We start from the raw sequence: 25,273 nt of genomic DNA on the forward strand, positions 1-25,273 counted from the left end.
AAGAGGGATGAGAAGGAAGAGGAAGGAGGAAGAAGCAGGGTTGAATGATTTCTACCTTTTGTGCATGGTGGAGCTTAGTGTTGCAACTCTGTCATGAGTGTGTGTGTTATGTCCAGCCAGTATTGTGGGGGTCCAATTCAACACAGTCCTTTTTTGCTCTTGCTGACCTTTCAAAGATTATTTTCCCATCTTTTTCTAGCAGACATTAATGCTAAGAACAACGTCTCTACAATATTGTCAAGACTATTATTTTGTAGCCAATACAAATGGATTACCGAGACCTAACTTGGAAGGTAGCGTTTCAACTGTTTGGATAGAGGATTGGATAGCTGAGGGAAAAAACACAGGCAATTACTTCTAACACTGGGTTTCTTCTTTATCTAATCTGCAATTTTCTGAAATACTGCTATGTCTTTTATCAAGAAATAGTGGGTAGCTGGCTTGGAAAATCTGAGATAAGGAGTCTCTGAGGCAGCAGTAATTGGTTGTGGTAGATTGGGACAAATTAGTAGGCTGCTCAGCAGAATTGTTTACTGTACTGTGTACATGCCACTTATTTCAGGCACTTCAGTTGTGTTTTGCTTTGTCTCTGTTTATTTATTTATATATTTAATATTGAGATAGTCAATGACATTAGCTTACTTTCCTACATGAGACTTTCCTGAAGAACAAAGACACAAAGCATTAGCCTGAAACATAAAAATGTCGCATGTCCTCTTAGATTATGCACAGCCTGTCTTTGAATGTTAGCATTAACCTTCAGTTCAGTAGGATCTGTAGATACAAGAATGAAAAAAATACAAACTGACACTGTGATATATTTTTTCATTGCAAATATTTATGTTTGTCTTCTGATGATATTTTCCAGGTAGAGTAAGAAGTTAGGAAACTATTACTAGAGTTGCTGAAGTTTCAGTTGATTAAGCACCTGTCATCTGAATCAGTTTTATATCACAACTGCTCTAATTCACTGACCATTGCACAAAAATTGTTATTGTACCTTTCAGATATTTGCCACCTTGATTTGTTATCTTCCCAGTGAAGGTGGATATAGTCCTAATGATCTGAAGTGTGTTGTGCTCCCAAAACCCACTTTCCATCAAAATCCCAAAGTAAAAAAAATAAAAATAAAACTAGATAATGCTCCACAACCTTCAAAGGAGAACTATAAATACATAGCTAGAAAGGGAAAAAGACAGAGAGAGAAATGACATGTGCAAAGAATTTGTTGCAGCGAAGTTTAGTTTGCATTCAAGGCCAGAGACTGCTTGAATGCAGCCAGGTATGTGACTCTCTTATAATGACTGCAAGAGGTGTGAGCAGAATTAAAATGTCGAAATGGGTGAAAAAAGCAGGAATGTGGCACTCATCACTATTACATTCATGCAAGCCCTGCAATGGGCTGTTGAATGAACATATCAATGTGTCACAAGTTAGGCATGGCATACTTCTTGGTAAAACCAGTAAAGCAGGGGAAAACTCTCTAAATGGAAAGTCACAGGTATCTGTGGAAGCAGGGATAGGAAAATGATCAGTGACAGCAACCTATAGCCAAACATCAAAAATACTACTTTTCTCTTTTTTCCCCTCCTCCCATTTCCCACAATAGACATCCATCAAACTGCAGTAGGATTTCTGCTGGCCAGTTTATGTCTTGGAAATTGACAGGAGAAGAGAGAATCACTTTGCCCAGAATCCTTGCTAAATTACATGAAAACAGGATTTGTGCTGCATGTAAACTGTGTAAATCCAGTCAGCTTTTAAGTAGAAACCAATTTCGTAGTGTGTATCATTGATTTGTTAATCTGACAGTTTTTTTAAACAAGCTGATGTGGATTAGCCAGTTCTGATTGTATGTCTCTTACAAGTCGTTTGAGTGCTGGGTAGCTCGGTGAGTAAAGCACTAAAAATTAACCTTTGAGGCCCCTGCCTATAAATAAATTATTGATCCTTAAGAAAGAAACAGATAATCTCATTACATATAGTTTTCTGTAGTATGAGTCTAAATCCTGCCATACAGAATCATTTATCATAATTGACAATCTTTTTCCTGAAGCAGACAGGAGCTAAGCTACAACAGAAAGCAAATCCTGCAGGAATTGGTATAGAAGAGCAGTATGAAGAATTTCCAACCAATTTGATGCTTAAGGGATGTTTTGTTTCCCCTCCAAGTATTTCTAAGGGCTTTTAGCTTTTATGTATGCTTTTATAGCTGTATATCCAATAATTCTCAGTCAGGAATAAAGTGTCTCTGAAATGTCATGCATGATGGTATTCTGGAGCCAGACAGAAGTACATGGAGTGAATTTCTGATCCATGACGTAACAGACACAAATGGAAAATACATAGCAAGCAGTGTAATATTGAAAGGCAGAAAAGGATACAGAGTTCAGTAGTTAACATATAAATGACTACTTAGAAGTACTTTATAGAAAAAAAATAGTTAATGTGGTGTCAAAAGGTAAATGTACAAGCTATGAGACCTAATGTTGTTATTTTATATAACCACAGCTCAGTGATCTCCTGAAATGAAGCAAAGTCAAGTGAGCATTTTAATGACATGAGGGGGGGAAAAAAAAGCTGAACCTTATCATTAGTTTCAATAATTTGACTTTCCATTTTGTAAAAGAAAATAAACAAAGGGCACTCTTGTCTGAGCTCTGATTATCTGTTGCTGGGCAAAGAGCAGCTGTACATGCTGGAGGCAGAGGGGTTTCCTAGGGGGACACCAGTTCTTACTTACTTGGCTTATCAACCTAATTAAAGGTTAGCATCAAGTTCAGAGACATTGCAGTCTCGATTTCTAGTGTCTGCATCCGCATTCATAGTGACAGTCAGTTTAGAATCCCACTAGTATAAATTAAAAAAAAAAAAAAAAAATTTTTTGGTGATTGGAAATGATTGATGCAGCAATACCTATTACCAAAGGGTGAGAGGGAAAGAACACGTTCACACCCCCATAACCCTCTGCAGTTGTGTACCCTGTGGGGTTTCATACATGCAGTAACTAAGGTTGGAGATTTGGTCCTACACCCATCTGTCTGTTCTGTCTTCAGGCACACATCTCAGGAACCCCACACTGTTAAAGGAATACAGAAAAAAAAAATTTTAGATGAGGGAATTAATGGGCATGGTCTAGATAGGGGAAGTAATTCAAATATCAGAAGAAATAGCATTGTATAGAGTGTCTGATTTAATGAAGATATATTGAACTTGTGCTAATGGAATTATTTTTAGTTTTTAAAAGGTTTAAAGACCAATTAATTGTAAGGCATAGCATATCTCTGTGTGAAGTGGAAAAGATCAAGGATAGATTCTGTTGCTCTGGATTAACTCAGAAGTTATTCATGGTCATGTAAGTAAAAACCAGAGGGAGAATCCTGCAGTGTGGTGTGGCAGCTGTTCTGTACCAAATTGCTGGCGTAATCTCATGAAATTGCTTGCACTAATTCACTTCAGCGTAGCGATGAGTCTGATGGCATAATGCTGAGCTGTGGGGGTTCTCTCCTGCCCTGCACATAGTAAAGCATATCCATTTCCCACTGTGTTCCTCGTCCACTGCAGACGCTGAGCTGTAGGTAAATTGTGACAGCCTTGGAATTTTATCACTACAGTGCAAACACAGCCTCCTCTGACTCATTGAAAGAGCCTGTGGCCTGTCCACCTGGCAAGGGCTGTTTCCTCTTTTATGCACAAGGGAAAAAATTTAATCAATTCTTATATCAGCATGATGACTAACCAAAGCAGAATTTTAAAAAATATTTTGCAGAAACCTATGGGTTTTTAAAAATAGATATTCCTCCACAAGGTAGAAATAATTTGTTATTTCTTCACTGATACTACTGTGCTAGTTTTATCCCTTGTCATTAAAGTGTTTATCCCTGCTGATTAAGAAAACATACGTTGGGGTGGACTTCGGCTGTAGAGTATCAGGATGATTGGGAATTTATTTTTGTTTTCTCAATTTTATTTTTAGTGTGGGCAGAAAGAGTGTTTCTTTCATTTCATAAGCAAATATGAAGTTGTGCACCAATAAAACGGATAGACCATCCCATTGACAGATCCAAAGAAAAGCGTTCTTTATGAGAAAACACTGTATTGCTAATAAAGTGATCCCAACAGCCAAGTTTGTGCTGCTTAATTTGTTTCCTCAGAGTGATATTGTAATTCTGACATACTGAAAAATTGCCTCACGGAGACTCATATTGCATTTGTTGCCGAGTGCCTCTTTGATATAACATTTGTTATTGTAGTGCTTGGGGTGTCTTCAGAGGAGTAATATTCTAAATGAACCTGGCTGTATCATCCCTTTAATGTGGAGTAGAATTTTGCATTACATTTTCAGCTTATTTCAAATGCGTTTTGCCAGCTATTCATCATGAGCGATCTGTTCAAGTATAGGGCCAGTATATCAATATAAAATCAGAAAAATCCTTAACACTTTCTCTTTGGGGAATCTCTCAGGTCGTTTCAATTCTTTTCTGTTAGATGAACAGACAGTATGATATCTTGTATTTATGCCTGCCTGTCAGGCTTTTTACAGTAGAAACACGAATCACTGTTTGTAATGCAGGATTAGCCTGCCTCACACAATGTTATTAGATTTAGACCTGCATAGTGACTTAATTACTTTTTCTTCTGTATTTAACTTTAGGTTTCATCCCACACCAGCTTTTGCACTCCCAGGAACACTCTCCTTCTTATGTTAGAGCAAATATGGAAGAACATGTGTATTATTTGTCTGGATTTGTACAGACAAAAAAATGAAAGCAGTATGTAGTCCCCCTTCAGTGGACTTCTGTATTCTGAGCTGCCAGTAAAATGTAAAAAGATTGCACTATGATGTCCTATCAGACCTCAAGACTGGAAGGACAGTTTGAATTGAACACAGGCATTTTCCATAATTATGTTGCCTGCAGAGTTGCCACCTGCCCTATTTGATCTGATTACAGTGAAATGCAAAACTGTCCTCATTTCCTAAGTGGAACTTTTCCATGTTCCCTCACAGAGAACAGCAAGATATGCACACATGTATTGCTGCTGCAAAGGAGGAAAAAAAATATCACAATTACTTATCAATTAAGATTAGAACTCCTTCACAAGAGTGCAGGTCACTTTTAGACAATTGCTTCATTCTTTAGAGTTCTAGAAATCATTTTCTGTCTTAAAATCTCCATGAAAAGGAGGAAATCATAGCCATTCATCCAGATATGTCTGTACTATTCTGAGAGACATTATATATTCTGTGGCTTTTTAAAATTCTCTTTTGGTTGGATGGGCTTATTGTCCATGAACATTTATTTTTAGAGTAGCCTGGGCTTGCCTTGTAGTCTGAATCATTTATGCAGCAATTTAAATATTTGTCTAAGCTCTCAGTGAAAGGCTCATGTTGAAGATTTATAAATGCTTCATAGATTAAAGGAATAGCATTTTTTATATACTGTTTATACAGAATGATGTCATATCCTGGATAAAAAAAAAGAAATGCAAAATTCGAAAGAAAGGCATTGCTGTTTCTGGGTCACTGGATATTGTTTGCCATTGTCCTCTCTCCAATAGTAATTTTGTGCATGCTTATGCATGTGTAAGAGAGTGAGAACTGCATGTGTGAATCTTGGTTTTTCTGCAGTTTTTTTTTTTTTTTTTAGCTTGGCATATTGATTTTCCTGTACTGTGGACAGAAAATAACCTTTAAGAATTGTATTCTAATATCATTAAACAGTAGTTTTGGAGTCAAAAAGATGGAAAACTGTGTTTATTCTCTGGCCACATCTTTCTTGATGTTGCAGTGCCTTTATTCTACTTTACATAGTCAGGGTAATAACCTCACTTGGTAAATACAAATGACATGGAAATTTATTACAATATGAAACTGGGGTTTTGTCTATGACTTTCAAAATTCTAGGAGAGCATTTTCCTTAATTCAACTTTTAAAAGTACAAACGATAAATATTTACTTCCCAAATCTGATTCTCAGCATTTGGGCTTTGCAATATTGTTTACCATGACAAATATATTTCTGTTATTGAGCCATCAGCTGGTAAACATCCACATGAACTTTAGTTTAATTTCAGCTTAGAAACCTTTTAGCATTTCTATATTATACTTGCTTAGTTCTGGATTCAGAAATTGGAATTTTTTAAAGATTTGCCCTTCAGTAACTAGCAAATGAAATTCTTCTATAGTTATTTTTGCCTTGTGTTGACTTTTATTCAGGGATAGTTGGATTTTCCCTGAGAAGACAATCTCCTCTTTCATAAAGTCTCCACCACATGCTGAAAGCTCCTGACCTCTCCCTTCCCTTCTCAAAGGTACTGATCATCATCAAAGGCCAATGCCAGCATGAAGGTGGGAATTTGAGAGAACAGAGTTTTCTTCAGCGATTTCAACTACTTTTTGAATAAAAGATGAGCTTTCATGAATTGAGCTGATAGAGCTAAAAACCTAGCAAACTGAGAATGAAGAGCTCCTTTCAGGCTAGATTCCTGCAATGAGATTTTCACTTCCACAGTTGATATGGTAGAAGATGTGAGTCTTCCAAAAGAAGTTTAAAATAGTGCTCTTATATCTCAAATAAAATATATATATAATCCCCTGGCTGTGGTAGGAGCCCTAGACTTGTCCTCTTTGATGTAAAGAAACTGTAGAAATTACTTCTGTTAATTAAGAAGCATTAAAAAAAATGTTTTCTGTAAAATTTAGTTTGGCAATAATCAAATCTTCCCATTGCATGGGAAGAAGGGAGTTTCCTTTGGATTTTTGCTTCTGAAGCTTCTGTATGTGAGCAGTAAAGGTCATAGCTCAATTTCTCATTACAGATAGACAGCATGGAATTTGTTGTGTTGCATGAGTTTGGTGTTCACTGACTCTCCTGAGAATTGTGTGGGTGAATTTGCACATATAATTTAAGCTGAAATATTGAGCAAGCAGATGGTACAGACTATTCATCAAATATGTTTGCACTATTGCGTGGTTGCCCTGAAGTCTCAGTTTCTTGGGCAATACTGAATACTATTTCTTAGAAAATTTCCCCCCTCTGAAAGACTCTTTCAACTGTTTGTTACATAGCGTACAGAATATACAAAAAACTGCCAGAAATAACAAGCAGTGGCTTGCTGGCATTGCAGAACTCAAAGCAGTTCAGGGTTTGAATGCTGATGCGACTAAACATTACTTGTGCAAGTGTGGTTTAAATGTTGTTTTAAATATGCAAAAAGGAAGCAAGGTTCTAAAGCGAAATGGCAGGTCAGTATTCCTGCTGATATTTTTTGTGGTAAAGATTAAAAGAAAGACCTTAGCAGAAAATGCCTAATATGGTTCATTACTTCTCGTCATTTGGCTTTAAAGCATCATTTAAAAAAGCAGTGAGTAACAGCATAGTGAAAGCCAGAGCTGTGTGCAATGTGAGAAAGCCAGACCAGCAGAATTTGCTACAGCCACTTCATGTGATCCTTTCCCAACTCTGTTGCAGTCCGTTTGCAGAATTCTTTCACAAGTACTTCATGAGAGATAAAAAATGTGCTCTGTGTCTCTGGAGGGTTTTGAATTTAAGAGCACACAAAGATGTAACCTAGTCAGCTGGGAAACTAACATCTAACTTCTCTAGTGACTGGTTAGAACAGGACAGGTGTTTTGTCCTGACAATCCAGCTTTCATGAAGCTTTCTTTACTAGTATCTTCAGCAGCATATTTGATAGTCAAATAATGTATAGGTCCTTTTACTAACTTCAGCTATCAGAAGTCAATCAAACAAAAAGGCAAATTAACATGATACTGTTTGATTAGGTCATTAATGAAGAGAAAATGATGCTTTGATTCTGATTCTTTTTAAGAGAAAAAGTTTCTTGTTGCGGATTGACCTTTGAAAATGTAGCAATTAAATATGTCCTTTACTGGCACGCAGTAGTTTTAACAAATTATTATATTTTCTGTACGTAGTCAATTTGTTTGTTGGTACAGATATCTGTAAGCACCATTGACTTCACTGTTGCTGTGATAGTTTGCTTGAGATGCTCCACCATTTGTAGTTTTAGAGAGATTTAAAGACTTAGAGGAAAGATCTTCACCATGTTGACCCCTGGGTACAGAAACCACATGCAAGTGTTGCTTGTCATCTTTGGTTCAGCATTGCCCAGGTCCAGAGCTGAGCTTTGCAATCTAAATACATGCCTGCTGACTTTGAAAAGACAGAATTCAATACTTCTTGCTTTTGAAATAAGCTTTTTACAATTTGTTTTCCCCAAACCAATCTATAATATTGAAGCACTCTAATGTGTCTTGTTTCGGGCATATATTTGTGTATCTACTCATCTAGATTATTGTACAGAAAAATATCATCTGCAAACTGGTGATTATTAAAATGGCCTGAGTACAAGTACAGAATTGCATGTCGTTTTTTAGTTTACTTTATTTGGTTTTGCTGGATAGGCAGCTTTTTACACCAATTGTAAGGTGGCCAATAGAAGAAATTTGGGTACCAAAGGGCTGTCCCCCAATTGTCAAACATACGGCTGATTGATTTAATGAGAGGGTTTTGAGTCTGACATGTGATTTTTTGATTAATGACTGTTAGTAATAACTGATGCTCCAGATGAAGCTGTGTGCTCCTGGGAATCCTCTGCATTTTCAGACTTGCAGATGTAAGGCATGGGACTTGAGATGACAAGTTATCAACAGAACTGTTTTATTACCTTTCTTTTTTTAAAAAAATAAATCTTTTTTATACAAAGGAAGATGTAAATGTAAGTGTACATATACAAATTAATTAAGTTCTAATGTTGTCCACATGAGGAAATTATGTGGGCAACAAGAAAAAAAGTCTCAATAATTTACTATTCACCTAAGTATTGCTCATGAGTGTTGTAAAAATATAGTGAAAATGGCTGTAGTAATATCCTTCTCTAGGATCTGTGAGAAAATACTTCAACATCTTTTCACAATGAACAAGCAGTATTCCAAATAAAACCTTATATGCTTATATTCTATAAATTACCTGCTTTATATTCTTCATAATATCTTTTTCTCTTTTCAGTAAAATATTTATGCATTCCAGACAGTCTCCTTAGTTTTGTGTTTGTTCACATTCACGTAACATTATAATGAGTAAAGTTCACTGGTAACATCTAAGCATTTAATTAAGCACAGTGAAGTCACTTCATACTTTGAAATCACTGTCAGTTCCCATAAGAACGGCTGCAGTGTCTCCAGCACAGAATTGCTTTTCACTGGAAGAAATGCAGACAGCAGAAAGGTGTAGGGGTTTACAAAATATTCCAGATAGTTGAACAATTTGGAGGAGAAATTGGAAATTTTATGTCACTGGGAAAGTGACGTAACAAATTAATGCACTCTAGTTATGGGACTTCAAACAAGTTTTGTGTGAAAGTCTAGTCTGACTCCAGCTTTCTTACTGCCCTGTTTCCACTCCTATTGTTATTATACTCAGTGCAGGGCTGTGCTCTTCCTGCCGTTGCTGCTAACTCAACAGTGTTGTCTGTGCCGTGCTGAGTAACTTGTACTCACACCAGGAGTCCCAATCCCTGTCCCACTGTACCTGAGGCTGGCTGTGCTATGGATGCACACCTGCTGTAAGAAACACCTCTGAGCTGCAGGATTCCCTAGCCACCTTTCCTTGCTGTGCATGCATAGCAGGCCAGCTTGCACTTGTCTACACATACGTATATATATATATGTGTGTGTGTGTGTGTGTGTAAATCTATATACGTGTATATCTATGTAAATATGCATATATGTATATACATATGCATATAGATACATACATTTAGATGTTTTATATATATAAATAAATATATATATTAAAAGCATCTATAAATACATATATATATATACACATAGATGTATATATGTAACTGTTGTTGTTTTGCCATTACTTCCATTAGGCTGCTGCACTGACAGATTTTTATGACTATGTTTTTGAATACGGAACATTTTTTATACCTATACTAAAGTCAGGAAAAAAAGAAGCCAACATAGCTGTTAATTTTCTAAGCATGAAGTGGTTGTTCTCAAGTCTTTAAAACATTTTCCAGTGGCAAGCTTGGTCTAGCAATTAGCACTGTGAAAAGATATCCTTTGAAGGACACTGATAGATATTCGTGCATGGTTATGTTCAGAGCCCACAAAAGGGATGTACTTTTCAGAATTAACAAGTGTTGATGCAGACATAAATTCTAAGTGAGAGTAATGGAAGTTGCACTGTGCTCATAATTTAAAGGCTTAGTTTGCATGGAGCTAAATGTGAGGGGGAAATGTACATGCTCCAGTGTTAAGCTTGTGTAAAAATGATTGGAATTGCAGCTGTTGAATGAAATTCAAATATTCTAACTTTAAAAGTCTAAAAGTTGCTTGTGTGAATCTTGCCAAGTCACCTTAATCTCCTCACTTAATGGAAATAAGGGGATTTTTTTTTCTTTTGTGCCTGTCTTGGATGGTGGGAATTACCCTGTGAAAGCATGTCTTCCTTCTATCAACTATAAAGGAAGCATGCAGGGAATATATTAGACTCATATAGTCAACATTTTGATGCTTAAATGCATTGAAATGAATCTCACACAACTATACCGTCTGGGGAAAGATGAAATTTAAAATGTAAAGCATGAAATAATGCTGCAAACGTATGGGAGAAGATGTAGCGCACAACCCTGCAGTGGAGATCCATATGCTTCTAACTGTGGTCAGTGAAGCTGTTTTGTGATTTTCTTTGGTTCTCTGAGTGACTGGGGCAGGGCACCTCCACCCAGGTGCTGGTGGACAGGACAGGAGCACTGGGACAGCCCCACTCTGGGCATTGCCTTTATAATTCAACAGTAAAGGGTTGGTTTAATTTTTCCTTTGACTTCTCTCAGAAGAACATAAGTCATACAGGGGAATAATTTTAAACGGGGGGGAAAAAAGCCCAGAAGCTAATTCGGTCTTAGAAAAAATATGCGAAGATTTAGGTAATTAAATTGGTCATAGTTAGAATCATAGTTAAATTACAAATTTAGTTGAAAATGTGTGCTCAGACCAATTGAAATGAGGGTATTTATGATATTAGGAGACATCAAACCATCATTCCTAAATCTTTATTCTTCTCTTTGAGATACATGCACTTATGTGAACAGATTAAAAATATATTTATGAAGAGAATACAACAGTGTAAATTGCAAGTTTACAGTAACCCATTTCTGTAACTTTAAATGGACCTTTCATTCATGGGTGCAGCATTTGGAGTTAAATTATAAAGCAATATGAGAAACAAGTAACCACAAAATTATTCAAACAAGTAAACTGGTATGTGATGGAATGTATTGAAGCAAATAAAATGCTTAAATTTAATTTAAGTAATAAAACTTTAAATAGAGGCAAAAAAATTGTGTGTTGTGATTTTATAAAGCTACTGGTCCTTTGAACTAGGCATTATCCCTTCATTGTTTTCCTGCTTAGACTTAGGCTCATTCCTAAAACATCAAATTAGTTTTATGTCTCTGATTGCTCTAAGGTCAATGGAACTATGACAGAGTTAAAAGTGGTATAAAATTATTTAATATTTGAGTCAGTTTTATCTTTCTTATCTCTTGCTCTACCTTCATAGCTAGCAAAAACCTATAACATTCACTGTAGCTGAAGCAAAGGTTTGAATGTGAGCTGAAAGAGTCAATAAATAAATAATTTAGCTGCCATTTTATCTGTCTGGAGGTGTCCTCAATCCTGAGTTTTGGCTTCTGATTAAAGCCAATTGTCCATGCTTTTGCACTGTTTCCTTTCAAACTCTTATGTGTAATTATTAATGATTATTTTTTTAATATTCCTGTTGTTTGGTTTACATCTATGGATGTTTCATGAAGGTTTGTACTTCTCAAGTAATAACTGGGGAGAGGGAGTGAAACGTTTTGGTAATTGATGAGACCATTCATTTTAAGGGGTTCTGTAGGACACAGGGCATAAAAACTAATCCTCAAAGCATTCTATACAAAATGAAAGAAATCTGTAAAGTTTATTTATGTCATTTGGCATGTACTAGTTTCACATCAGAGACGTAGAAAACGCACTTTTCTATAAATGTTTGATGTGTGTAGTTTGCCAGTGAACCTGTCAGGTGCTATGCTTAACTACTAATAATTTTCAAGTTTCCGTGTGTGTTTTCATATACGTTAATATGTTGGTGGATAAATGGAGGAATCTCTGGGTAAGCAAACAAATAGTTTTTACTGGTTTTCAGCAGAGAGGGGTTTTTTTAAGTCTCTTTATGTTTTATTTATGGAATTATTATTTTATTTGTCATAACCTTTGTCTCTAGTTACACTTCAGGAATTTAACATAGTCCAAGACTTTTTCAAAACTCACAGATATTTGTTAAAAATAGGTTACAGTGTTAGAGCATGTTTTACAAAGGTTAACTTACAGAAAAGGAGAAATTAAAAATAGAAATGGGAAACATCCAAAATATGCTCAGGAATATATATTAAGAAATATATATTAAAAAAGGAATATTTCTTTTTTTTCTGAAATTTTTGCTTTTGAAATGTGACAGTCTGAGATGACTTCTTAAAGACAGCAGACTGTTAAGATATGTCAGTATAATTCAATATTGTATGCATTTGACATTTCTGAACTCATTGCTGGAAAGAATCATGCCAACAGTGACACAGGTGTTAAGCTCTCTCTTTGCTAGTAACATCAGGATCTGTTGTATAATCAGCTAAGCAAGATCCAGTGAAAATCTGAAGTATGAAAAGATTGAAAACTAGGTTGGGCAAGTCTCTGAAAAACATACTGTATAAAATATTGCATTTGGAAGAGGATGAAGCAGCGGATGACTAGTAACAGTTAAACATGCACGTTTTTCATAGAATAATAGAAGGGACATTTAAAGGTCATCTAGTCCAGGCTCCCTGCAATAGGCAGCATCACCTTCAACTAGATCAGGTTTCTCAGAGCCCTGGCCAGCCCGACCTTGAATGGGGCAACCCATTCCAGTGTTTCACCACCCTCACCATGAAAGCACTTATTCCTTATATCTAATCTAAATCAACCATCCTGCAGTTTAAAACCATTACCCCTTGTCCTTTCACCACAGGCCGTGCTAAAAAGTCCTCATCTTTCTTATAAGCCCCCACCAAGTTCTGGAAAGCTGCTATACTGTCTCCCCCAAACCTTCTGTTTTCCAGACTGAATAATCCCAATTCTCTCATGTTTCCTAATAGGGCAGGTGGTCCAGCCCTCTGGTCTTGGTGATCTTGCTCTGGACCAACTCCTACACATCCACATCCTTCTGATGTTCTGGGGGCCCTAGAGCTGGATGCAGGACTGCAGGTGGGGTCTGAGAAGAGCAGAGGGATAGGATCCCCTCCCTCCTGCTGCCCACACTGCTTTGGATTCAGCCTAGGGCATGTTTGGTTTCTGGGCTGCAAGTGCTCCTTGCCAGCTCATGTCCAGCCTCTCACCCCCAGCACCCCTAAATTCTCAGCAGGGCTGCTCTTAATCCATTCTGAACCCCAGCTTGTATGGAAGAAAGAGATGATGCGTGTAAGGAGCTCTTAAAGGGGACATTATATAATTTATGTGTTAAAGCAGAATAGGATGGATTTTTGGGGCAAAAAAAGAAGGTACTCAGGAAATAGGATATCAAGGACAATGGAGAGAAAATGTTCTTGCTAGAAAAGAAAAAGGAAACCTTCCAATTTTGAGGAGTTTAGTGAATGGTAAATTGGAAAGGATAAGAGGGAATAAAGAAATACTTGATTGTAGTAGAAGCTGTAAGGACTCCAAAAAGCAGAATGTAGTTTAGTTGGTATTCTAAAGCTAACATCTGTCAAAGATTAACAGGCAGCATTACATGAAATCATAATTATCCTCTACACTTAGAAACTCCTATGGCAGTATACAATCAATGCAGATATTTTCAGGGAAAATCACATGCAGGAAAATGTATTGCTAATTATGTAAGAACTTGAGCCTAAGAGAGAGGAACTATGTTTTATACAATAAGATTTGATTTGAAACACAAAGACAACAGTTCTGGGCTACAACTCAGAGCTCGGGTCAAGAAGTTAGTGAGACAGAGCTGGATGGAGATGTAAATCCCAGTGAGAATACAAGAAAGTGCTGCATAGCAGTGATTCTGTGGTAGGAGTAGCAAGGACAATTAAGTGCATTGAGGAAGAATAAAGCATGGAGAAAATCAGAAAAGAAATTTAAAAGTGACACACAGGTCATGGTTCTAGAAGTCGAGAATAAAATCTGATTAAGAAATATTAACTTACTAAATCACACATTCAAATTTGTGAATACCCTTGTACATGAGGAAGAGGTGGGTGAAAAGAAGCATGTAAGAATATAATAGGTTTCATTACATGGGAAGAAATACTAATATTTTGTAACAGACATTTCATTAATAGGCAATTCTTAATACATGCTTAAACCTGGGTGAACTTCAAACCTTGTCTTAGCTTTGAAAGGGTTTGCTGATGAAGTTATGTAGATGGGGCATTCTTCACTTGTTCCTCCTCAGAACGAAGATAAAAACATTTACCAGTAAAAGATTGACTTGAGTAACATTTAAATCAGTTCCCCAAGTGGAAAAATTATGTGAATACAAGACTTGTACTAGTGTAATTGTGTCTAATGTTCATTTTTTGCCTTTTTAGTTATGTTGCTTTCAAGTGTAGTCTTTTCCTTCATCCCTAAGAGAGCTATGCCAGCAGCAAGTGTGAGTGTAGGCTATGTCTCACTGGCCTTGAGTAAACCGTGGTGCTGGCGGAGACTTCCTGATAGTTATGTCCAAATTTATTTGTATTCTTTTAATGGCAGTGAAATTAAGAGTGAAAGGTAACTATTTGTAGTAGCATCAGCAGAAAACCAGGTTGATAAAGGCCATGGTTCCTCCCATTTTCTGAGGGGAACTATGCTCTGAATTCCTTCTAAGAAATTTTCTCTGCTAACAAAATTGCTTCAATTTATGGTAGAAATAGTAAAGCCCAGATAGCTTTCACAGTCTGCACTTTCATCCCTTGACAGGAATTAATCTAGTAGTATACAAAAGTCATTTGCAAAAGTAGTGTACGGCATCCTTGGATATCATTCCCAGGAAGGTAACCACAGCCTGAGTAGGTCACTAAAGTGCATGGCAGTCAGCAAGACATAGTCTTCTTTATTGGCTGGTACGGATGTGAAAGTTTGTAGTGATTGAAAATTAATCTCATTGCAAAATTCTGGTAAATCACTCCTCTGCCTGTGTTCTTGGTTTGTGTGTTAACACCAGCAGGTAACAGCCACATATATGTAAAATGGGTTATATGTGTGACAGCCAAAATTAAAGTGATCTGTGGGGTCTATTTAATCCTTCAGGGAACCAGGAAAAGCATGTATTATTCTTAGAAATGAATCCAAACCTGTTGTGTGAATCAGAATTCAGCTTTGGGCAGCTCCAACATTTTGATGTGAGATCCTCTTTTAACAGGCTTTTTGGCTTATACTAAGGGTTGGTGTTATCTGGCAGACAGTGCTGCCCTTTTCATCTTGCTATTGTTTGCAGTCCTTTGGGGAAAGGGCTAAAATATTCGGAATATAACCTTTCTAAGTGTTCTTGGTAGCATGCTCAGCAATGTGGAAGGATTATTTGATAGATGGTTTTCAGTATTCTGGTGCCTGCAGAGCCATGGCTAATCTTTCTAATCTTCTTTATCTAAGGCTATCTGTATATTCTATCATCTCTGCATCTATGTGTCTTATGCTGAAACTGCACTGACAGGAAGCTCTAAAACGCCTATTTTTGTTTCTTTTCAACAGCTGGCTGTTCAGATTCCTTGATTAAAGAACTTCATCACTTCAGGATTCTGGGAGAAGAACAGGTCAGTTAGCATCTCAAAGGCAGCGTCTTAATGTCATGAAAGATAGACGCTAATGAGACAGCTTCATCTCTCTCCAGGGAAACAGAGTGTATCTCATGACCCCCAAAGACCTAAAATGTGGAGAATAAACCACACAGGAGTTATATGTGAGAGTTGGGGCTTTTTTCATTCTATCCATCAGCCTTGACAGGTTATTAATTGGTACATCTGCTACCTGCCACAATTTTTCGGCTTTTCACTGCAGCAGTAAACTTGCTAAAGGAGCAGACAGACAAACAATCTCACTATGGGATTGGTACTTACAGCTACTCCTGATATTATCCATCCATTTGTGTGTCCTTTTTTCTCTTTTAAAAGAGTGTTTCTCATAATTATACCTGTGCTTTGCACTCAGAAAACTTTCTGCAGAGCAACCTTAGGAAAGCATAAATAAAGTATGCTTTACAGCACTCACAAGAAGGTCGGTTACTATTTTGTCAATAATGAAATTAACATACAGAGGTATTGAGAAATGGCCCTATATTTTGAGAGACAAGCTGAATTTGCAAATGCTCAATGCTTCTGAAATTCAAGTTTTCTTTTTTTCTGAAGTATCCCTCCTAAGGTAGTGGTTGCAAAGCCTGACTGTATGACAGAGCTGCAGGTGCTAGGGACCAAGGGGCTGAAAGCCCAACATTAGTGTGTTGTACATGACAATATCCACATCCTTTAATGAACCTGGCATCAAGGGACTTGCACAAGGTTGTATGAGGCCTGTGACAGAGGTGGGAGCAGCTCCTGAGTTGTTAATTCAGTGTCTTGTTTCATCATTTTTAAATAAGAATGTATTGTCAAGAACACCCTGTTGCTTCTCTTTTCCCCCTGTCACACTCTCTTTTTCTATTACAATTATAGCCGCTGTTACAATTTCTAGACTTCCACTTTTCCTGCACCAACCCCCCCATTTCAGTTGTTAAAGACAGTCACAAGTAATGTTTCTCAGGGGCTCAGCTTTTCCTTAACAAGAGATATTGGAATCAGGAATCTGGTGAGATTGAGGACTTCAGAAGAGGAAATAAAAGAAGTTATGACCAGGTTTGATGGGGCCAAGAGACCAATTAGAGCTACCTGACAAATGGAGGGCAGAGTGAGATGAAGCTTGGGTAGAATGAAGAGATGGGTTATTTCATGGGAGGGGTTGGGAGCAGAAACCAGAATGATAAGGATAAGGGTCTGTCAAGAAGAGTGGACCAAGGGCTGGAAGAAGGTGACCAAATACAGAAGCTTGCTGAAGAGACTGGTAAATAAAGGAAGATCTGCACTTAAGCTGTGTGAAGAGGTGAAGCTAATCAGTCTAGGTAGAGTGGGACAAAAGGAGAAATTTGAAGGAAAAGTAAGGAACAGTTAAGCCAAAAGACTGCAAGTATGAGAGAGAGGGCTGAATCAGACAGACTTGACAGCTCCCCTGGAAAAGCCCTAGAATGGAGTTGTGGACCTTAGCCTGACTAATGACTACTGACAGAGCAATATTTAACTTATGGACTTTCTTTGCAAATAGTGAGCATTGTCATGAGGCTTGAATTACTCCATTAGCCCATATATGTATAAGGATTGTTGCAAATATATTCTGTCCCTACAAAAGCATTGTTATCGTGAAGACCGCAGTAGCTTTGTTTGAAGTTGGCACACAATTTGATAGTCAGGAAATAAATTGGTGCAAAACCAAGACAAAAAAAAAATTAAAATACATCTAAATGAAGAAAGAAGGGAATTAGAGGCAAAGTTCTTATTCATGTGACTATCTATTTATTTCTTATATTTATATAGTTAGATATTTGCTTTTTAAAAATACCTAAAATGTTTCTTTTTCTGTTGTCATGCCTACTAGACAGAAAAAAAAATCATAATTAATTCATAACACTCTTTTAACCAGGCTCCTTACAATTTCAGTATTATAAACCATCATATATTTTCTTACACTCCAAGCAATAGCCAAAGAAAAATAGGAACATGTTCCTGCCTCATATGCAATCTTGATTTATTTTTAAAGTGCTTATGTATTTAAGGCCAGATTATAAAAGCAGAAAGGACTATTGTGATAATCTGTTCTGATCTACTTTAGAATACACATTACATGACTTTTTTGGATTAATTCTTGTTTAAACTGCAGTATATTGCCTAGAAAAGCATCTATTCTTTGTTTACAAATCACTTGCAGACTTTAGATCCTGTTATACCTCTCAGTACTGAAAGACTAAGTATTCCCAGCCTCTTTCTTTTCCACCACTCCACCAGCACTAACATGTTTCCTATGTTGCATATCTCCCATTCCACAGAGTTCAAGCAAAAAAAAAAAAACCCTGGTTTCCCTCTTTTGTTCACTGAGCATTTGTTTCCTGTAAATAAAAATATAAATAAACTGACCATATAAATGCTCATATAAATGTAAATACTCACCATTTGTAATGGGTTTTTATGTCATTAGGAAAGAAAGGTTTTGAATGGCTTTCAGGATCAAACCTCTTGAAAACATACGTCGGCCTATCTGTCTGAAATATCTTTATATTAATGTAAAACTAATTCTGAGAAACAGAAGTGTGAAGAGTTGATGATTAATATTTTCTTAAAGGAGTTGTATAATAATAAGGCTCTTGTTCAAATAATCAAACTTCTTGGTAGTCTCCTGGACATGTAAAATTTCCATGTCTTCTATTCCATTAGGAGCATACATTATGGGAAATTTATTCTAGCTGGAAAGTCTGTCATTTTAGGCTTAGCCAGTGGCAACAAGATAGTGTTTAAAGAGATAATCAGTTTTGGACCTTATGGAAAGACACAAGCACAGCCTGCATGGTGAAATAGAAGACTACAAGCTTCCCTGGTACATGATATGCATTGTGGATACCTAACTTACCACATAAAACCAGCTTCCCGAGTAATTGGCTGAAAATTCAACACAAACATTCAGCAGCAGATTGCTGCCCCACTTGATATTTGAGGCTTTGAAATGGTGCCAGAGTGTCTGATCCAGGGAGAGCCTCCAGAAGCAGCTTTGTCTGGTTTCTTTTGGACCCCCTTGTCACAGACTCTCCCAGTCCACCAAAGTCTGTACAAGATAGAGAGAGTCTCCTGCACGAGGAGTCCCGGGAGGGGTAAAGCCTGAAGCTTTCTAATTGCCCAAAGCTCGGTTGAGCTTTCTCTTGCAATTTGTTCTCACTTTTCATAATCCTTCTAATTCCCCTAGATTAATGGGTGCAGCCCAATCTGCTGGCTACCTCCTCCATTTCTTAAGTACCTGAGGTACAGTCAGGATAGGATTGAAAAATTTAGTAAGTGGGGAGCTAAGAAAGTCTCCTGCAGTAGCCGTTTGCCCTGTCAGGCTGGCTGTCTCTGCAACTAAATGTTTCTACAAGTGGTGATAGTGCAAGGTGATTACAATTATATGCTAAAAATGCTCCAAACATGGGCCCTCTTCAAATACAGTGGAAGGCAGGTAATTCTACAAGACAATGCCAGAGACAGCAGAGAAAACACTCCAAGCATAAACACCACAATATATCAATATAGCAAGATGACTTGCAGTGAACTGTTATGGAATCTCCCTAATGACTCTATGAGAAGCTTCCCTCTTGTCCCCAAAGTGATAAAAAAAAAATCTTGCATAATTGTTTAAATTGAATATTGTGATTCACGAATAAGAAGGCTGGAAGGGAAAACAAGTAACGCAAGAACAAGCAATCTGCTGCTATACCTGAGTGCCCCCAACAGGTCACAGCACAGATGAAGCAGATGATTTGCTAGTGGCAGGAAGGGAAGCTGCTAAGTAATGTATAGCTGGCTCTTCTGTTACATCATCTGCTCTGACAACTTTGCAGAATGTATTGGCCAGTTCCTTGATATTTTGACAGGGGAACGATCAGTTTTAACAGATCTCTCCTATCAGCTGCTACTGAAACTCATATCACTACTCACTTATTTTACAACTGCTCTGAGCATCAATATATCCCTGGAATCTGAGCAAGCCTGCATGGGGACAGTTTTGGGGGGGATTGTTTGTTTGGTTGCTTTTTTTTGTAGGACTTTGGTTTAGCGTTTTCGGGGTTTGGGTTTTTTTCCCCCACATCTCCTTGACAATTAGGGAAAATGTACGCAAAGAATAGCATAGAATAACCTGTTTTGAAAATTTGCAGATGCACATCCACGTGCTCTTCAGAGGTGGTGTGGGCTTATGCTAGATTTTACAGTGAGCTGCAACTTTAGAAGATACAGAAATCAAGTATGAAATTAACACAGCATGGTTAGAGATCATTTGACATTAGTTGAGGCTTGGAAGGATTTTGTCTACAATGTGTGAGTGTGACAAGGTTGATTTTTTTTTTTTAATTGCAATACTTGCTAGAGGAATTTTTTTTTTCAAATGTGTGTTACTGAATATTCATGTCAGGTCAGTCCTAAAGTAATTGATATATATTTACCTGTTCAGACAAAAATAATGTCATATGACAATTCTAATTAATCAGCTGAGTTTAGTACAGGAAACTGTCAAATGTGATCAACAAAGTGCTTCTGAAGTATATCTGAGTTAAGATTTTTTGATAACTACACTTGGAAAAAATATAAGCTACATCCAAGTAATTCTAATTAGTTAAAAAGCAAAATAATTTTTCACTGGATGATTTCTCCAGTTCATAACTACTAAGACAAAGCTATTTTGTTAGTATTCCAAAACCTTTATCTTTGCCAGTGTAATTTCTTACACCTCTGTGGCTTCCCACCCAGTCCCTTGGCTTCAGCAACTATTCAGTGCAAGTGATACCTACAGACATCTCTCAGTCTCTGCCATTTTTCCATCTAATATTTCTTTTCTCTCCATCTCATTTGGCCCACCTTTTTGATTTGTCACCACAGTCCCATTGCTTGTTCTCTAGGACTACTGCATTGAACTCTTGATCCTCTTTACACCACCTTTTTTTTTTAATAGCTGGAGCTTCACGACAGACTTTATAGTCTTGTAACTTCATTTGACTAGTGATATGCCTCTCTTTCCTTCCTACACTATACCTGCCTGCAATGTCTCCTAACCACCTCACTCAGAGGTAATTGAGGTTCATGTGAATTCCTCAGTTTTGTTGCTTCTGGATTATCATAACTTTAGCCTTTAAATTCTTGTCATAAGCAGAATATCTCTACATTCTTACGCTTTTTGAACTTATTGTACAGTAGGCAAGTAAAAGTCATATATTTTGGTTCAACCGCTGAAATAAAGGATGAAGAGAAAGAAAGTAGAAGGTACTTTGTCAAAACTAATTCAAAGGAATTTATTTTTCTGTTAAAACCAAAAAAAGAAAATGTGTCATTTTATACAGAATTCAAATTTCTGTTCCCCCCAGCTTTTATTTATTTCAGAGGGAAGATTTGACCCCCAGTGTTCAGGATCTTGGGTGCATGTGGAAGTTAGGACTCCTTGCATTCCTTGGATAGCTTTGATCTGCTTTCAGGAAATATGCATGTGTTCACTCTTGTGACCTGAGAATTGGGAGCCAGTAGCTACTACACTGAAAATGTTCCACAGTTTGCAACAGCATCAGCTGAACAGATTACCTTGCATCAATTACAGCCTTGATGGCTGTTACTTGCAGCAGAAAGAGGAATGTGCATTTGAGCTCCACAAGGGTCAGAAGAAACCAAATGTTTGTCTGGCATTCAGTCTATTCAGACTGATCCCCCAAATACCCACTGGAAGATCCCAAACTTCCAGTAGTTTATAAATACAGTGCTAATCCTTTCCACAGTGCTCAGTCCCCTATCTTCATTACATATTGCCCTTCATATATTCAGTTTGATTTCCAATACAACCTGTTTCAATATCCTCTGTTCTGTATTTCCTATTTTCATATTCATCACCTTGTTCTTGCTTTCATATCATTTCACTCACTGCAATCTTTTTGTTTTTATTCCTCCCTGTCTCTACTCCAGTTTAATTCTGTCTGTGAATTGTGGTGCACTGGTCCAGTTAGAGGTTTCCTAAATTTCCTAAATATATATTTTCCTAAATATTTTCTTCAAAAAACTGCCTTATCCAGTTTTCCATGACTCTACAGTCAGGCAAATTCCAGCCCTCTAGAGGTGCTTGTCTTTCTTGGGTACTCCTGTGGTATTAAGGAGCTGTTGCTCTGAACTTGCTCTTCCAATCAGACCAGGGGCCAGCAGAGAAGCTCAAAAACTCAGGAAAAATAAATTAGGGGTGTCCATGGAGAGGCATGTCAGTTCATCACTTTTTAATCTGTATTTAGATTACACATTTGTATGTATTTTTACTAGTCCAAGGAGTACTACTGGTTTCATACTGTAAGTTGCCTAATTACATTATGGAACTAATTCTTGGAGCTTTTGTATGTGCATAATACATATAAATAAAGTGCTTAGTCTACATTATGGACTCATAGCCTCCACAATCTAATTTTGAAACACACAGATGGTTATTTGATTTATAGAAGCAGTAAAAACAATCTGACTCCAGAAAGTAGATTTGCTTTCCTCTGAGACTCTTACATGCAGTTAAAGAAACAAGTAATTGAATTACGTTTCAGAAATTTGGCCTTTACATCTACTGTTATACTTTTGTCCAGAGTTGTCTGCAAGGCTGCTACTGAGCAGATGCTTTTAGATGTGTAGGGTGAAAAAAAGGAAAATAAAAACAAACAATGCCCAAAGCGTAAAAGCAAAATTAAAATGGCTCAAGGCATGTGTCCTGTGCCAGGGGGATTGGAATAAATGACCTTTGAGAATCCTTCCAACCCTATCCATGCTATAATTCTATGATATTAAATCATAATTTGTAAATTAATTGACACAGCCATGAATCACTGTGTTCACAAAGTGTGTTTTTCAGGAGTTTTGTACATCCAGGTGCATTTCAGTTTCTTTTTGGTATCTGAATCTCAGTGTAACTGAAAAGACTGCAATCTGTGGTTAACCTGGTATTCCTGTGTCAGACCAGAGATTTCATTTATATTACCCTTGATTTACAACATCAAATGATTGATTTTCACTGCTTGAAAACCCAGTATCATTCTAAGACTCAAGGGAAACCATCCCAACCTGGAAAGCAGAGAGCAAGGAATAAATGGCTACAATTATCCAGCCTCCGTGTCTATGCCATACTGTAATTTATAATCTAAAGGCTTTTCAAACAAAGATTACACAAAATAACTTTGTTCTATGGTCAAAATACCGTAAGTAGAGCTTATAAGTAGAGCTTTTTCCACTCCAAATATTATTCCCTGAAAAGTATAGATTTGGGCTGACTGGGGCAATTCACAATTTGAGGGGAAGGTTCACAAAGGGATGCAGTTTTCAGAGAAAAAAAAACAATGATTTACAACTACCTTGTTCATATACCTTTAACTGTCTTAGCACCAATGTTTTAGAATAAATTGTATTTATGAAGCTTTATTTTGTTTTGTTTTTCAAAATAGGCATTTAAATATATAGTTATGGGGGAATCCAGCAACTATTTACCAACCTGTATTACTGAGGACCTTATTACAGTAGCATATAAATGCCTGACATGCTTTGCCTGGAAGCTGCTTTCTAGCAGCAGTAGATGGTTGGTGATTTCTGTGTAATTTTATGCCACTCATTACCATAGTATTTGACGTCCTCATGACTATTAATGGTTTTGCCTCTTAACATTACATTGAAATCAGAAAGTATCATTCTTCCTCTTTACAAATGGGGAACTGATGAGAAGCATAGATTAAATGACTTACATGAAAGCCACAGGAAGGCTGTGCTGCTGCCAGGAATGAAATCAGGTGCCATGAATGCCAGTTCCATCAAGTTTCCCAGGTATTATACTTTGTGAGAGGTTTTTCCTAAAAATAATTGGAGATACTTTCCTCCTTGTAGCATGCAGAACAACTTTACACATGATGAGTGCATCTCTAAATAGGAGGCACACTGATAAAAATTGAGTAATAGATACTGTGAAGTACTTTGAATGGACAGAAGAGCTAGATTCGTCTTTCAGTGACAGCTCTTTGCATGTTAGATATCTAGCCTAAGTTAGTTTTCTCAGCTTCAGCCATAGCACTTCCATAGGGTGATTGATCTTATCTATCCTAGACATCATGTCTAAGTCAGGGTAAATGCCCTCCTTGAGATCCTATTTGTTCTCATTCATTTGGAGCCTTGTTTAGGCTAGATGAGTCATTTTAGATGAGTTAAAGTTCTGTGAGGTGGTTCACATTCTAAGTTATTTCGATACCTAAGCCTTGGTTTTAAAAATAGCTTAGGGCAGGTGAGTTAGGATCAGAATTATTGGAACTAAAGCAGCTATTGTAAGAGTCACCTAATTTCAGGTGCCATTATCTAGGAAGTTGCCTAATCTCTCATTATTTTTAAAAAAAAACAAGGCACTTGAAGGCTCAGTTCTTATGCTGCTGTACAAATCTAAGGAGTAAAGATGAATTCCATCTCATCTCTCCTGTTAATAATAAAAGAAGTCTACACAACCAGTGTAACTACAGGCATCATCACTGTGGAAATTCAAACTAAACTCAATTAATTCTACATTAGGTCTCCAGTTAAGAGGCGAAGTGGGTGCTGTGTGCTGTAATATCCTTAAATATCTTATCTGGAAATGTGATCAAAAACACATCATGGGCCTCAAAGACATTTAAGGGCTCTTGAAAACTGACTTGCTTAATGCATGTTAAATGCATTTTTAGTCTGGTATGATATGTATGGTTGTGGTGTATAGGAAAAAATGTCTCTTAATACATATGGTCTGTCACTATATGCGAAAGGTTAATTAATAATTAATGATAATTGTATTGGTCCTTTACAAGTTTTTTATAAGTGCACCCTTAATGTAAAGTGAGCCATTTTGTTTCAGGCCACTGAATAAAGAATACAAATCCACATATGTTGTGTAGATTGTGTTATGGCAGCAAACATGTATATGTTCTGCTACTTTGTGTTTCAGCTGGTTGCTGGGTTTTAATTGAGCAGGACACAAGGAAATAGAAATTGGAAAATTACATAAAGGTATCTGGAATTTGAAGGCAGAATACAGGCTGGTAACTAGATATCAAGATATGCAAATGAATTTTGCAGAATCTTTTCTAGATCATTTTTTTGGCTGTTATAGTGTGAGAATCACCAGTGAGGGTGCCAACCCTATTTGGCATGAGTCCTGCACTGAACCAGTATAATAAAATGTCAGATTTGTTGGACAGAAAATGATGTTGCTGTTCACCTTGCCTGTAGGTAAACTGGACATTTATATTCTGTTTATTCTGTATCTTCCCCTAAAAAGATAAATTTTAAAAAAATTAAGTGAGGGGAATAGAAAATCTCTCCAGGCCCTTTTAGTTAATGGCTGGAAAGTATAGTCTTTTTTTTTTCTGCTGAGAATTTTTACTGTAAATGCTGTCAGA

General features: G+C 37.0%; 1 protein-coding gene across 1 annotated transcript in view; it reads left to right on the forward strand.

The window, feature by feature from the left end:
• PRKN (parkin RBR E3 ubiquitin protein ligase) overlaps window positions 1-25,273 on the forward strand; it is a 563,177-nt gene that overhangs the window by 427,113 nt on the left and 110,791 nt on the right. The window contains exon 8 of the mRNA XM_062489014.1: window positions 15,790-15,851. Coding sequence (XP_062344998.1) covers window positions 15,790-15,851 — 62 coding nt within the window. The remainder of the gene's footprint in view (window positions 1-15,789; window positions 15,852-25,273) is intronic.

This window comes from Cinclus cinclus, chromosome 3 (assembly GCF_963662255.1).
Source record: "Cinclus cinclus chromosome 3, bCinCin1.1, whole genome shotgun sequence".
NCBI lineage: Eukaryota > Metazoa > Chordata > Aves > Passeriformes > Cinclidae > Cinclus > Cinclus cinclus.